This window comes from Piliocolobus tephrosceles, chromosome 12 (assembly GCF_002776525.5).
Source record: "Piliocolobus tephrosceles isolate RC106 chromosome 12, ASM277652v3, whole genome shotgun sequence".
Taxonomy (NCBI): Eukaryota; Metazoa; Chordata; class Mammalia; order Primates; family Cercopithecidae; genus Piliocolobus; species Piliocolobus tephrosceles.
Genome location: NC_045445.1, coordinates 15725532 through 15739974, shown reverse-complemented (window position 1 = coordinate 15739974; position 14443 = coordinate 15725532). Strand labels below are relative to the sequence as shown.

Below are 14443 nucleotides of genomic sequence, written 5' to 3'. Positions count from 1 at the left end.
TTCGACTTCTCTGGGAGATTAGATGTGTGACTGGGCTCTCTGAGACTCGAAGGGCAATGAAGAGAGATTTCAGGAAATCTCTACTTCAAAGGTTATGATACAATATAAAAGCTCTCAGTTTCAGGTCCCCCGTAGGCTCTATCTTCCTCAGTGAAAATAGCACTGCGAAGAGGCTCTTTCGTTAACACATTTATTACAGTGAATCATTGTTATGACATGGGAAGGAACCGGGGAATACTTGAAATATTTTTAAGACGTTTTTAAGCAGATCAACAAACAAGCACTCTAAAGAGGACTTTTGTTATAGCCTTGCTGATTCTGTGGCCAGGATATAGCAATAGATTTGTTGAACACAGGCTTTTTTGTTATAGTATTTACTATACACAATGAAGTTTTACCTGTTCAAATTTCATTTCTGAAAGCTATGACTTTCATTTCCTGGTATCTCATTGACAATTATGAAAGTATTATGGAATGATTCACATCCTCTATCAGACATTTTTCACCCTTCGTATTATTCCAGTCTAAGTTATAATACTTTGGAGTTATTTACATATGACTCTTCCAAATCCTTACAGGACATTTTTTCTTGGGTAAAAATGAACATCATACCTAATTTTAATTACTTTTGTTATATGATACGCCAGAATTCCTATACACATCTGAGGCCCTTTTAAAAGGAGGTGTTATATATTATGGCTGCTGGCTATGTGAAAAATCCATCCAAGAAATCAATTGAGGCTTTCACAGTACTTCTATTTCCAGAACTGTCAAAAGTAGTTAGCATCAGATTATCTGATGAATAACTTAATCAGAATGTTAGCATAGATGTGTTATCTATTCACACATTCAGCCTGGACAAAAAACATTAAATGTATTATTCAGGGGCTTGCCAGTTATTAACCTTGGTTACAGCTATTACAATGATCAGAAAATGGTTTCATTTAAAATTTCCCTGTTCAGAAGTCACAATTCCCTTTAAGTGGTGTAATCATTGAAACCAGTGCTGTAGCTTCCAATTTTTTTTTCTTGTGTCTCAGTAATTCACTTTCTTATGTAATTTTAAAACGTTACCACTTCAGAGGACCCACAAAAGTTTACAATTGGTCTCTGCAACTTATTCGAAATATTCAATAGGCCTGACAGAAATAATATCATCAGTCTTTATGTTTTATTATACACATCTCTATTAATTATTTCAATAAATATGTGTTGAAAGCTTACTTTTGTTAGGCTGCTCTATGACTAAGGGGGAAGTAGACAGAAAACAAATCAGTTACTAATTAACGAGCATAGGGTTTTGTAGGCAAACTATTTCAATGCACAAGGTTCATGGGAAAAATGTTTTGCTGAGCTTTTTTTTTTGTTTTTTTTATGTTGTGGATTAACATTATAAAAACAAGGAGATAGAGACTAAAAACAGTGTCTTCACCAAGACATGAGAATCACTGGGTAATCACATAAAATAAAGCTAAAAAGTCGTATTTGCTGTCTTTCATAAAGCTATGTAGCATTACCAAATATGTTGCTAGAGCAATCTCCAAATGTTCAGTGTAGGTTATGTATTTAAAACTTAGAATTATTTTAGGAATTCCAAAATAACTAGTGCCGTTATAGCAACAGAGCAATGAATATAACATTACATTTTTCCATTTGTCTTTCTTATATGTGCGTGTACATGTGTGCGTGTGCGCGTGTGTGTGTGTAAATCCCCTTACATCTGGCTTTACTTGCTAAAATTCCTCTGAGTCATTCTTGCCAATTATTTTATTGTTTAGCTTCAAGAGTCTGGCTTTTTCCCACAAATATGAATTTAGCTTCCGAGTTAAAACCATGAAACACTCTGTTAAATACGTGCTCCATGACCTCTAATTTGTATTATTTTTTTCAACTTGGACTCTAAAACAGAATACAGAGCCAGTCACATTCTATTTAGCTACAACCAATATGGTCTCCCTGATTTCTCAGAAAGTGCCATCCTCAGTCATTCTTACACCTAAAACACTAGACCATCACCCTGAATACTTTACCCATTTTTTGATATTTTTTTAGAGTCCGTAAAGAGAAAATAGTTGACTTTGAAGGTACAAGCAACCAGATTTATGCAATTTCATATACAAATAATGCCAAGCTAGATTTTCTTTCATATTTTAGTGAAACTTACATTAACTGCAAAGAATAATAAACGTGAAACAATCTGTGATGTGGGAAATGTTTTTTGGCCTTGAAAATTATGCTGATTTACTTGTGTTTGGAAGTAAAATCTAAGATGAATACTGCTACTTCTGTATATTTTTCACTGCAATAAATTTAAAGATTTTCATCTTAATAACACCAAATCAATAGCTGGACACCTCTTTAAAACATAAAAGCTAGCAGACCCATTTAGTAATAAACAAAGTTTGATTATTTTTCTCTGCTTTTTTCCTGTAAAAATTTAACTTTCTGTATTTTCCATTTCTAGTGATAGCATTCAGAAATATGTGTGTTTGTATAATTACCCATACAAACCATTAGTGTGAACTGAAAACATTCATCAGAAATGTTTAATCCCATAAAATTAAATGATTCATCAAAAAAGTTTATCAAATGTATACTACACACCAAAATTAGGAACCTAAGTTTTGATAGTAAACACTTTTCCAATTTTATATTAAATAAACCAAATTCAACAATTTGTTAATTAACTGACATATATCAATAAGCAAAAGTTTTAATTAGAAGTTAGAATACCTTTGTGCCTATGCTTTTTGATTTTTTTATTTTATAATGATCATTTTCTTCAATATTGGATGTGATACTGCTTGTGTTTATTTTAAATCAATTTCCTTCCATAATTAAGTCCATATCACTTCCCTAAAGAGTTTTCACTATTAAACGAAGCTCTCCATTTAATTCTATTAGATTTTTAAGCCTCTAAAAAGTAACACCAGAATTTAAATTAGATGTACCTGCTGATATACCATCTGATATAATTCAAACATTTTACATGCTAGAAGTACATTCATCACTGTAAATTGATCAATGAGTTCATCTAAAGTTTGACATCCTTTCTGTATTAGAATAAGAGTTAAAGATGCAAAGCCATACCATTGAAAATTAGGTCTTCAATTGTCACACATTAAAATCATAGGAAGTAAACAAATCAGCAAAAGCGTAAGCCTGCAGTTGACAGGTAAACATACTGAACATCTGAGGCATCTTAACATAAACCAACCCCCTACTCATGGTATGAAATTAAAACATATATCAGAATCGATGTTATTGCACCTAAACAATGCAAACAACCCTTCCATTAATTGTATTTAAGCCCAGTGACTAGAATGCTGAATCCAGAAACTGCTGCCAGATCATATTTTTTATGACTTTTTTTTGGGGGGGAAATACATGTTAATCTTTTCTTTTCTTCTGTTTTCTTTTTTCTTTTCTTTTCTTTTTTTGAGATGGAGTCTCCCTCTGTCGTCCAGGCTGGAGTGCAGTGGCGCGATCTTGGCTCACTGCAAGCTCTGCCTCCCGGGTTCATGCCACTCTCCTGTCTCAGCCTCCCGAGTAGCTGGGACTCCAGGCGCCTGCCACCAAGCCCGGCTAATTTTTATTTATTTTTTTTTTTTTGAGTAGAGCCAGCATTTCACCGTGTTAGCCAGGATGGTCTCGATCTCCTGACCTGGTGATCCGCCCGCTTTGGCCTCCCAAAGTGCTGGGATTACAGGCGTGAGCCATCACGCCTGGCCATTTTATTTTTTTCTACCTCAGTTTAGCTATCAGTAAACTTATATGACATATCTGGGAATCATTGGTCATTTGTCAATTTATAGACTAATTATTTTACTTTTCTAAAGAGGTTTGGGATTGCTGAAAACATAGTATTAAAAACTGGGCTCTTAGGAGCAGGATATTTACATGGTCTCAAAGTGTCTCCCAGTGGATTATTTACTAGTTGAAACACACACACACACACACACACACACACACACACACACACACACACACCCCCACCCAGAAAACCAAGCATTATAGAGGGGGAAATCAGATAGCACCTTGATTTTATCATCAACATTAACGTCCAACGAGGGGCAAATGGATATTGCCAATCTCCAGATGTGATACCCTAAGAAGGACATACTATCACTTATGCAGTAGTCTGGCTAAAATGCTTAATCTCAATTGAATTAAGAAAAACCACCAAGCAAACCCGAAATTGTGAATGCTTATTTTAAAATTAGAAAGTGGACTCTTGTCTTCAAAAATTCTAATGTCATAAAACACAAAAAAAGTCTCTGGAAATGTTCTAGATTAAAAGAGACTAAGAAGACATGCCAATGCTGTAACTGACCCTAGACTGGATTCTCTACTGAAGGAAAAAATGAACATATTTTGCCCCTAAAAAAATGGGAATATGGACAGTTGATTAAATAAAATATTGTATTAATGTTACATTTACTGCAGTTCATTACTGTCAGTATATAAGAGAATATCCCTATTATTAGGAAATAGGTGTAAAGTGCCAGGGTAGAACATACTCTCAAATGGCTCAGAAAACTGTGTGTGTATGGGAAAGAAAGAACAAATGATAAAGCAAATGGAGCAAAATGAATTGGAGGATAGGATATATGGAGTCATTTGTACTAGTGTTATTCTTGTGAGCTTTCTCTAAGTTTGAAGCTATTTCCGAAAAAAAATTTTAAGCAAAGGAACTAAAATCGGACTATAAGTACATATTATCTTTCCCTTTTGATGACAACAAAGTCAGTCAGTAAATACATATTGAGAAAACAACAGCATGCATTAATCAAGGCACTGGGGATACGGTAGTGAATAAGAAAAACACAATATATGCTGTCAACATGTTAAATTCTAGTTGGAGAAGATGCAAAATAAACACACAAAATAATAATTTTAAATAGTGATAATGCCTTGAAGAAGATAAATGTGGATAATACAGACAGTGAATGTACTGCTTTAGTTAAGGTGGTCAGAGATGACCTTTCTAAAGAATGTCACTCCAGTTGAGACGTGAACAAAGAAGGAAGCAGCTATGCAGGTATTTGGGGAAACAACCCAAATGTCCATCAAATGACAATGAATAAACCAATGTAGGAACATACAATGGAATATTACTCATCCATCATATGAAATGAAGTACTGATACATGCTACAACGTGTATGAGTCTTTTAAACTTTACGCTAAGTGAAAGAAGACAGTCATAAAAGGCCATATATTGTATTCCTTTTGTATGAAATGTTCCAAATAGGTAAATCCATAGAGAGACAAAGTAAACTAATGTTTTCCCCTGAGACTGGGGAAAGGGATAAGGTGTGTCTATTAATTGGTATAATTTCTTCATTTAGCGTGATGAAAATATTCTACAATTACACAGTGGTGATGGTTGGACAGCCTTGTGAAACATACTAAAAACAACTGAATTGTACACACTTTAAATGGATGATTTTAACATACGTGAACTATATCTCATTCAAGCTGTTTTAAAAAAGGAGGAGGTAATAGATAATGGAAAAGTGGTCAATAGCCTGAAATATGAAAAGGTCCAAGAGTATGGCCATGAGATTGATCAGGCTGAGAAATAGAAAAATATCCTTACAGTTAAAAAAGGTCACAGAACTTGAGACCAGTTTTGTTGGATGGGTCATCTTCAGGGATTCTGAAGTTACCAAGAATGTTAACATATGACTGACAAACTCAATGTTAGTGTCTTTGAGAACAAGGACAATGACAAAACACTTACTAATTGAATTATCAAAATGCTGCATCTTGGGCTGCCATCTCAGGCTTTTCCCTGTTCACCAGCAAAAGCATTCTAAGAATATTTATGCATGTATTCATACATCACACACCTTAGTAATCAAATGCATCTCTCTAAATGTAACGTGTTTAAAGGCATAGTCAAATGAAGAATTTTTCCATTTAATATTTATATTTCTCATGTTTAGTTTGTTTAAAGCAGTAATTCTTAACTGATTTTACAATGGCCAAAAATTTGCAATATGTGTTAAAAAATTATAAAAATTTAAAAACCAAGCTAAATGCATTAAATATAATCTAAATATTAACTTAGGCATAGAACATTCTTAAAGGAAAGCAAATCTAAGTTGTCAAAGAATAAAACAAGTGAAGCTAAGGTGTCACAACTGCTAAGGGGCTGGTATTGTTTTATTTGTCACTATTTCTGATAGTGATTCCTTCAAAGGAGATTGCATTATGAGATGTTGTGAGTGAAATGTAAGAACAACTCTATGTAATGAGAGAAGAAACGGTAAATTTAAGGTATGTGAAAATAATCCAGTAGAGAAGAAAAATATGTCCCCTTAGCTCAGATTGCAATCTGACTGAGCCGTTGGGATTAGTAACACAAGCTGTCTCATTCCCATGGCATCAAGCTGACTCTCAGAAAGAGGACTGCTTTCTGGTCTTGTATCTATTTTGCTGTGGTAGTCCCAGGACTACGAAACATGACAGTAAAATCACTCCCACAAGTTTTCCCTGGAAATTCATGAATGAAAAAGGCTTGTCAAAGGATTTCTACTTGTCTATACATTTTGTCTGCCCCAACCTCAACCCAAGCAATACTGTGTATTGTGAAAAAGGAAAACTAGATTTTTTTGAAAGGTAAGTAATTATATGGGTAGAACTGCTGCTAATGAGTTCTAGAACATTCCAAAATAAAAAAAAAAAATAATGCTTTTGGTTTAACTTTGAGTTTTTGCTATCCTGTTTCTAATATCTATTATTTCTTATTAAAGTAGACATACAATGGGAATTTTCTTATATTTAAGACACTGGACTTTCTATAGTTAATGATTATTTATTTCAAGCAGTTTTAAAACATTTATTACAAACAGCTTTATGCTATTAAATATTCATACTGTGAAATTTTGAGGAACTCTCAAAAGCCTGTGTACAACTCCTTATTATTTCTAAAGAAAACCAAAGGTAAGAACAAAATTCTCTCTGCACAATAAATAACAACTTCCTTGCAGTCCCAGAAAGACTCAGCATACATCATGGACAAAAGTAAATATGTTATGAAATAATGGCTAATTATGATTCTCTGTGCCACAGATGGTTTTGCACTGCCACTTGAGCCTACATCAAGTCTGTCCCCCATGGCAACAAGAAAAAAAAGGGGGGGGGGGGAAGGGAGAGTGCAGTGCAAGAATTCCGAGATTAATCATGGAAAGTAAATTGCTATCTCTGTAACAATAACAATGGGGATGTGTTGTTTCTTTATTTAATGGCCAAAAGGGAGAAAAAAAATTGGTAAAAACTGTAAAGTTGAATTTCCCCCCCGCCAAAAAATTGAGGGATATAGAAGTAGAAATGCAAAAGAAGGTAGAATAAAGAAAAAAAGATAAAATAAGAAAGCTCTTCCAAGGGTCAGTATTTTCTATCATCTCAAGAAATATTCCTTCAAAAATGTAAAAGCAATTTGCTTGCAAAAACAGAAAAACATTGGTATCAGGAATTCGGAACAAATGATTAAGTGCATATAAACTCATGGTTTCTGACTTCAGTGGTGGGTCCTCAATGCCTCAGTGCTATTCAACAATCATTTTTCTTAAGCTCAGATCAGTGGTTTTCATAAGCATTAGCTGGGAACTTTCGAAAATATTCGTGCATAGATCCCACTCTTGGATATTCTGATAGAATTGGTCCAAGTGTAACACAAAGAATGGAATTTTTTAAAGGTCCCCAGGTAATTCTGATGGGTACCTATGACTGAGAATCATTATCTAATTACAATCTAGGGGTCAGCAAACTTTCTGGGAGGTAAAGGGACAAGTTATTTGGTAAATAATTTAGGCTTTGGGGGCCATAAGGGCTCTGTTGCAACTATTCAACTCTGCTGTTGCAGTGCAAAAGCAGCCGTAGACAATAAGTAAATGAATGGGTGTGGCTGCGTTCTAATAAAACTTTATTTTCATAAACAGGTAGTGGGCTGGATGTGACTCATGGCCTTAGCTTACCTACTCTTGTTTATTAAACTGTTTCCACTCCTCTTGCCCAAAACAGTTGTTCCCACTCCTGTTTACCTACAGTTACCCCCATACCTTTGACTTTCAGTAGGTGACCTCTTATTCTACTTTAATGGAAAAATGCAGATCATCTGATAGAAAATTCTTCTACTTCCTTGTCTATCACTTGCAGACTCAGTAAACCTATGTCTGCATCTGTCTTCATCTCTTTGTCTCCTATCATAGATTCAGTGTCCCTTCTTTTCAAAATGAATGTAATTCTTTCACTTATACTTAATTCCATCACCCTTCCATCTCTTCTGCAGCTCCGCTCCATAAAGAATACCATTTCTTATGTCTTTAATCACTCTCTTTCTATTTGTTCCTTTCCTTTACTTAACAAATATGTTTAAGTGATATCCTTAACCAAAGAACCCTTAGTCTTCCTCAACCTGTATTCTGCCCTAAATACACACCCACCCTTCCCTTCCCTTAGAAATTCTATACCTGTTGCCTCTACTTCCTCTCATCCCATTTACTCCTCAAGCCACTAGAATCCAGCTTCTGTTCCCAATATTCCACTGAAACTGCGTTTGTTAAGATCACCCACAACATATGAAACATTTCACATTCCTGACTCTTCTTAAAACCCTTTCTCCATTTAGTTTTTGCAATACCATTATATCTGCCATAATCACTTATTCTTCCTCTGATGGTCACTTCTATGCTGTTATTTTCTAATACTATTTGACAAGCTCTCTCCTCTTCTTATGCTACATATTCTCATAATTATTTCCATGGCATCGACTGCTACCTACATGTGATAACTCCCGAGTTCTATTTCTAGTTCATGTCCCTTTCTCAAGTGCTAGGTTCATATTTTCAAATATCCCTTGAAAGCTATACTCAGGTATCTTCCTCAAATCTGCTTTTTTCCCCTTTATTTCCATTTGGTTAATAGCTTCACCATCAGCCCAAATGCCAGAGGCAAAATTCCCCCTCTCCCTCATGACCCCTGATAATCCACTGAGCACTGCTGTGAAGACTTTTTTTAAAATTCTCTACCTGAAGACACCTCATTCTCATCTATGCAGTGAATGGTGACCATACATGTTTAACCATGTATGGTGGTTCTGCTTTCCTTCCAAATCCAATCAGCCACCAAATCCTGATGACTCTACCTCTAAAATATCTCAGTAATCCATCTCCTTTTAGCCATTCCCACTGCAACTGCTTTTTAGGCAGACTATAGTCATCCTTCACCAATTTTTTTTTAAACTTGCCCACATCAGTAGCCCCTCACCTCCTTTGCTTACTTTTGCTTTCTCTTTATGTCATTGTCCTTCTCTTTGCTAAGAGAGAGACACTTTGCAAAGTTGCATGTAGTATTTCTGTAGTAGAAGTGCCATGGTTTTATGCAAGGGAAGAGTGATCCTTCCTCTTTGGTTGCTGTCTCTTCTTGATGAAACATGGTATTTCATAAAACTTTTGATCTCAGCAATATAAGTTGCTGAAGTTATTAGGAGAGAACTCCATCCTAAATAGTCTGGGCACCACACTTTAAATAAGATGATAACAAAATGAAGTGCCCACTGAGTATGGTGATCAACTTGGTGAATGGATTCCCAGCCACAATCAATAAGGAGTAATTGGAAGAACTGGAAAATTAATTCTAAAGAGGATTCTGATTTATTTTCTGGAGCAGACTAATTTGGATATTCTTTCCATATATGAACTCCAGGATCATCAATCAGGCGTATTTCCTCCTTAACAAAAACATAGTTCCTTTTCTCTAATAGAAACACTTACTTAAGGCTTCTTTTTTCTTAATAGGAAATACACACAAGGTGTGCCACATTTGGGTATATATTGGCCCACCCGTCGTGGAAAGGAAGTTCACCAATCTATAGTCCTCATTTCCCCTGGGAAGCCTTTCTTAGAAATGAGCTCACATTGACATTTACCAGTTTGCTGGAATAATGATTAATTTGAATGGTAGGCTATACATTTTCAATATTGGTTCCTTAAGTGTAATGTTGAATGCCCTAATTTTCTTGAGTGGGGGGGCACCTGACATAAAACCCAAGTTAAATAATTTTCCACATTCTTACTTAAATATTATTTCCAAAGTACGTTCTTCAATTGTGATGTTGCAAAATTTATATTTAGTCAGCTTTTCTCATTAGGGCACCATAACGGTGACTGCAACACACTGAAATTCTGGATGATTTATCAGTAATTATTTCATATGATATCTGGTATGTGCTTTCTCAAAAGTATGCCCAGTATATTCCGTTTCCTTATCATGCCTTCACAGTATTTTCAGAAAGCATCTATTTTATTAAAAAACCTACCTTTGTATCTGGTCCTGTTGAGAGAGTCTGTTGAGCTACAGGAAATTACTTAAAATTAAATTATCTTACCTTAGTACACAAATCTAAAATAAAATCCCCTTTCCTATCTTTTATAGTAGTACTCTAGTAATAAAGTGACATATTTCATGAACTTTGCCATAAAGTCACATTTTTCATTTAGTAAAAAGAACAAACCCCCCATATTTATTAAGCAATCAGACTGCTGAAATTGCCTGATAGGAATACTGATAGTGACGAGGGTTTGAGTTATATGCTGATAATTATCTTTTTTTCATCATCTTTTATCATAATATGAAACAAACTACCTGATTTACCAAATAAACAGGCCCTCTGTGGCCTTACTCTTCTCCCACCTCTTTCCCATCTTGGCCTCTGCAAAACAGGGTTATGATATGGTTTCTACCATATCTGCCAAGAGTCTTCCTGCACACCTGGCTTTGAAAGAAATTCAGGAAACAAGCGAGCAAGAGTGGTTAAAGGTAGTGTTTCACTTGAAGTTTAAGGAACAGATTTCTATAGCCATACTAATAACCTTCTTCAAGACTTGCTAGTAAGAAGTTCGACAAGCAATGTTCTCCATTTTAAACATTCTTTTCCTTTATTAAAATACATGAATTCAAAACAAAGATTTAAAAGTATTCATATATTACGCTGGGCGTGGTGGCACACGCCTGTAATCCCAGCAACTTGGGAGGCTGTGGCAGGTGGATCATTTGAGACCAGGAGTTCGAGATCACTCTGGCCAACATGGCGAAACCCTGTTTCTGCTAAAAATATGGAGTGTCACCACTGCACTCCAGCCTGGGCCACAGAGTAAGACTCTATCTCAAAAATCATAATAAATAAATAAATAAATAAATAAATAAATAAATAAATAAATAAAGTTAAATTAAAAATTCATATATCAAATAGTCTCCTATAATCTGAAACTAGATCTGTCAATAAGAATAAAATCTTAACCCTAATACTGTATCATTTTGCTTATATCTAAACGTCAAAATTTTTTTAAAGTTTAATTTGGCCCCATGTTCCATACTGAATTTTAGTCTACATTCTTTAAACATTCATCTGAGAAAAAGTTCCAGTTTTCATTTTGTTCACTCCGAAGTTACAAGAAGAAGACAAGCAGGAACTTATAGGTAAGGAAAGGTTAAATAGTGCTTGTATTTAAAGCAGAAGCAATCAGGAATCCTATTCTAATCAAACTGAAGATAAGAAATAGAACTCTAGAAACCCTTCAAGAACTGGTTTTCATTTCCTCGAGTTGATCTGAGGGAGAGACCTCATCACGTTTTTTTAGGAGTAAACCTGGATAAACATATGTTCAACTGAATTATGGAAATGACTTTCTTTCCCACAGCTGCAAGGCAAGGCAGCGAGACAGACCATTATATGCTACATAAAATGACCCAAATGACACTGTATTAAAAAATGTTCAGCGAATCTTTGATTATATACTAAAATGTTTGCTTCAAATAATTGATTGGTAATAGATACATTTTTCACAGAAAGTTAATCTGTCCTTTCAATGAAATATTTCCATCAACATTCTTCTCCTCATCACAGAAATCTGTAATGATAACACATATAAAGCACGTTTCCTTTCGTATCGGATGAAAACTAGAATAGTCAAAACATGCACACAGTCAAAGGCTTACCGAGGTGTACAAGTATCCCTCACTGTTCATTGCCAAGTACAGCTTGGTTTGAACTCCTTGGATAGCCACCACTCGCAGACCCACAGGGATGAGGTTGAACAGAGCTGAAATTTAAAAAGAACATGAAAACAATGTTACAATTCTGAATTTCAGAACTTTTCAATGTTGCCAGCAGGACTGTCTGGTCCTCCAAAAGTAGTGTGTAGTTGGTGAGGGTATGCGTATATGTCTGTTTATGTATACATACATACACATACACACCCCCACAAACATACCCACACACACCCCGAGGCAGACAGATAGGGTCTCATTCTACCTTTTAGTGTATTTAATTTCATGGTTGCAGCCAGGTAACTGGAGCTGTAACTACATATTATTTAGTAGCCTGGAGAAAATGGAAGGCTTTGGTCACAATTTCATGGTTTTTACAGTGTTGGAGGTGGGGAATCTTGATGCTTCTGGAAAGATACAGTCCCAAGAATTGTTCTGTACATTAAATAGTGTCATTATCAACAAATTAAGGTTTTAAATTGCTCCCCAAGATAACTGCTGAAATTCTCACAGTCATATTTAAAATCTACCTGTTGGGTAGAGAGTCATTAGACTTTTAGAAGAGTCCAATGCCTTTATCTAAATTATCTGTGCTATTCCATATAAAAGAACCCCAAAATAAATCCAGGTCTTGGAAAAAGAAAAAGTCATTTTGTAGTCCTATGTTTCCAGAGTAGTATTTCCTTTTTTTATTTCTATTTTTTAATTCTCGAGATGGAGTTTCGCTCTTGTTTCCCAGGCTGGAGTGCAATGGCGCGATCTCGGCTCACCTCAAACTCCACTTCCTGGGTTCAAGGGTTTCTCCTGCCTTAGCCTCCTGAGTAGCTGGAATTAGAGGCATGTGCCACCACGCCCAGCTAATTTTGTATTTTTAGTAGAGATGGGGTTTCTCCATGTTGGTCAGGCTGGTCTCGAACTCCTAACCTCAGGTGATCGGCCTGCCTCGGCCTCCCAAAGTGCTGGGATTACAGGCGTAAGCCACCACGCCTGGCTTCAGAGTAGTATTTCTTAAAGGACCAACATTTTCCAAGATTAGAATTGAGAGGGCTCCTAGCTTTTAGCCTCCAAGAACAAAAGACATAGGAATAAAAATAATGAACTTAAAAGAGGTTTATTTTATTATTTTATTATTATTATTTTAGCAAAATAGTTGCACGTGGGCAGCCAGTTGGTGCCAGTGAGGACTTCATTTCTCCATTTGAAGATCTGACTGCGTGAAACTTACACCCAGGCTTTCCTCACAACCACACACCACTCACTGGAGACAACTAGTGGGTGTCCTCCCACTACCAGCTGTCTACTCCCTCCCACACTGTGAATAAAAATAAAACAGTACATTTTTAAAACGTAGTGCTTGCCACACACATCTTTTGAAAATAGCCTGTGCACCTTTCTCTCAGGAGTCGTAGACCAATGTTGATGATTTTGCCTTGTTTTGCAAGTTTATTGAGGATGATAAATCAGTCTGTTATGGTTTCTGTGAACAAGAATGTAAAGGAGTCACCCTGTGGGTAAGAGTAGTTTTTCTGGGATCACTTATCTCTGTGCATATATATTCTGCTGCAGTAGGTGGGGTAATATGGATGAGAAATACTAATGAAGAACTAAATATTCCTTGGTGAGCCTACAATGTATCGTTCCTTTAAAACCAGGGTGTTACCAAAGAGGAGCTAGGACATATTGTACAGTTCAAAAGACAAGTGTTCCTACCACATGCCACTGATGGCACTTCATTCAATACTCATCAAATTAAAAGCTGTGCCCTTCTGTTATGTGAGGTAAAGGAATGTAATTGCACAGATTGCAAGCCAAGATCTCATGCTATATTTGACAATGCAATACACAGGCAAGAAGTCTGACATCTCTGAGCATGTCATGTGTTTGCCATATCCCTTTCTGTTGAGGATGTCTTGTTCACAGCAGGTATTCAACACCCATTTGTGGACTGATAGCAAGCTGTATGGTGAAAATATGATACTATGTTTTTGAAAAGTAAGACATCACAATCCCATTTATATAAAAGTTCATACTTGAAAAATTCTGAGATCTAAAAAACTAAACCAAAACTTCCAATATGGGGTTGGTTTAAAAGCCATATCACTACATACCACTTGACAACTATAATATCAGTATACGTTTGACACCTAGTTTAGTCATAGTAATAAATGACAGAGAATGATAAATTAAATTCAGAATTATTTATAGAACTGCATTTTTTAAAATAATATTCTGAACTTTCTCAGTGCTCTTAATGCGGCTTATAACAAGCACAAGAAAGAAACAGAGAGAGATTAAAAAAAACTGATTTGATTTTCACCATGTTCTCCAATCACTCTGACTCAGGTTTTAATGAGCAATGAAATGTCTAAATTTCAAACATCAGACAAC

The 14443-nt window shown here is 35.6% G+C and overlaps 1 protein-coding gene across 4 annotated transcripts in view; it reads right to left on the bottom strand.

Annotated features, from left to right (window-relative positions):
- The window catches only part of FGF13 (fibroblast growth factor 13), a 561456-nt gene that overhangs the window by 58441 nt on the left and 488572 nt on the right, over window positions 1-14443 (bottom strand). For all 4 annotated transcript variants that reach the window (XM_023202562.2, XM_023202566.2, XM_023202567.2 and 1 more), the window contains one exon: window positions 12005-12108. In XM_023202562.2, coding sequence (XP_023058330.1) covers window positions 12005-12108 — 104 coding nt within the window. The remainder of the gene's footprint in view (window positions 1-12004; window positions 12109-14443) is intronic.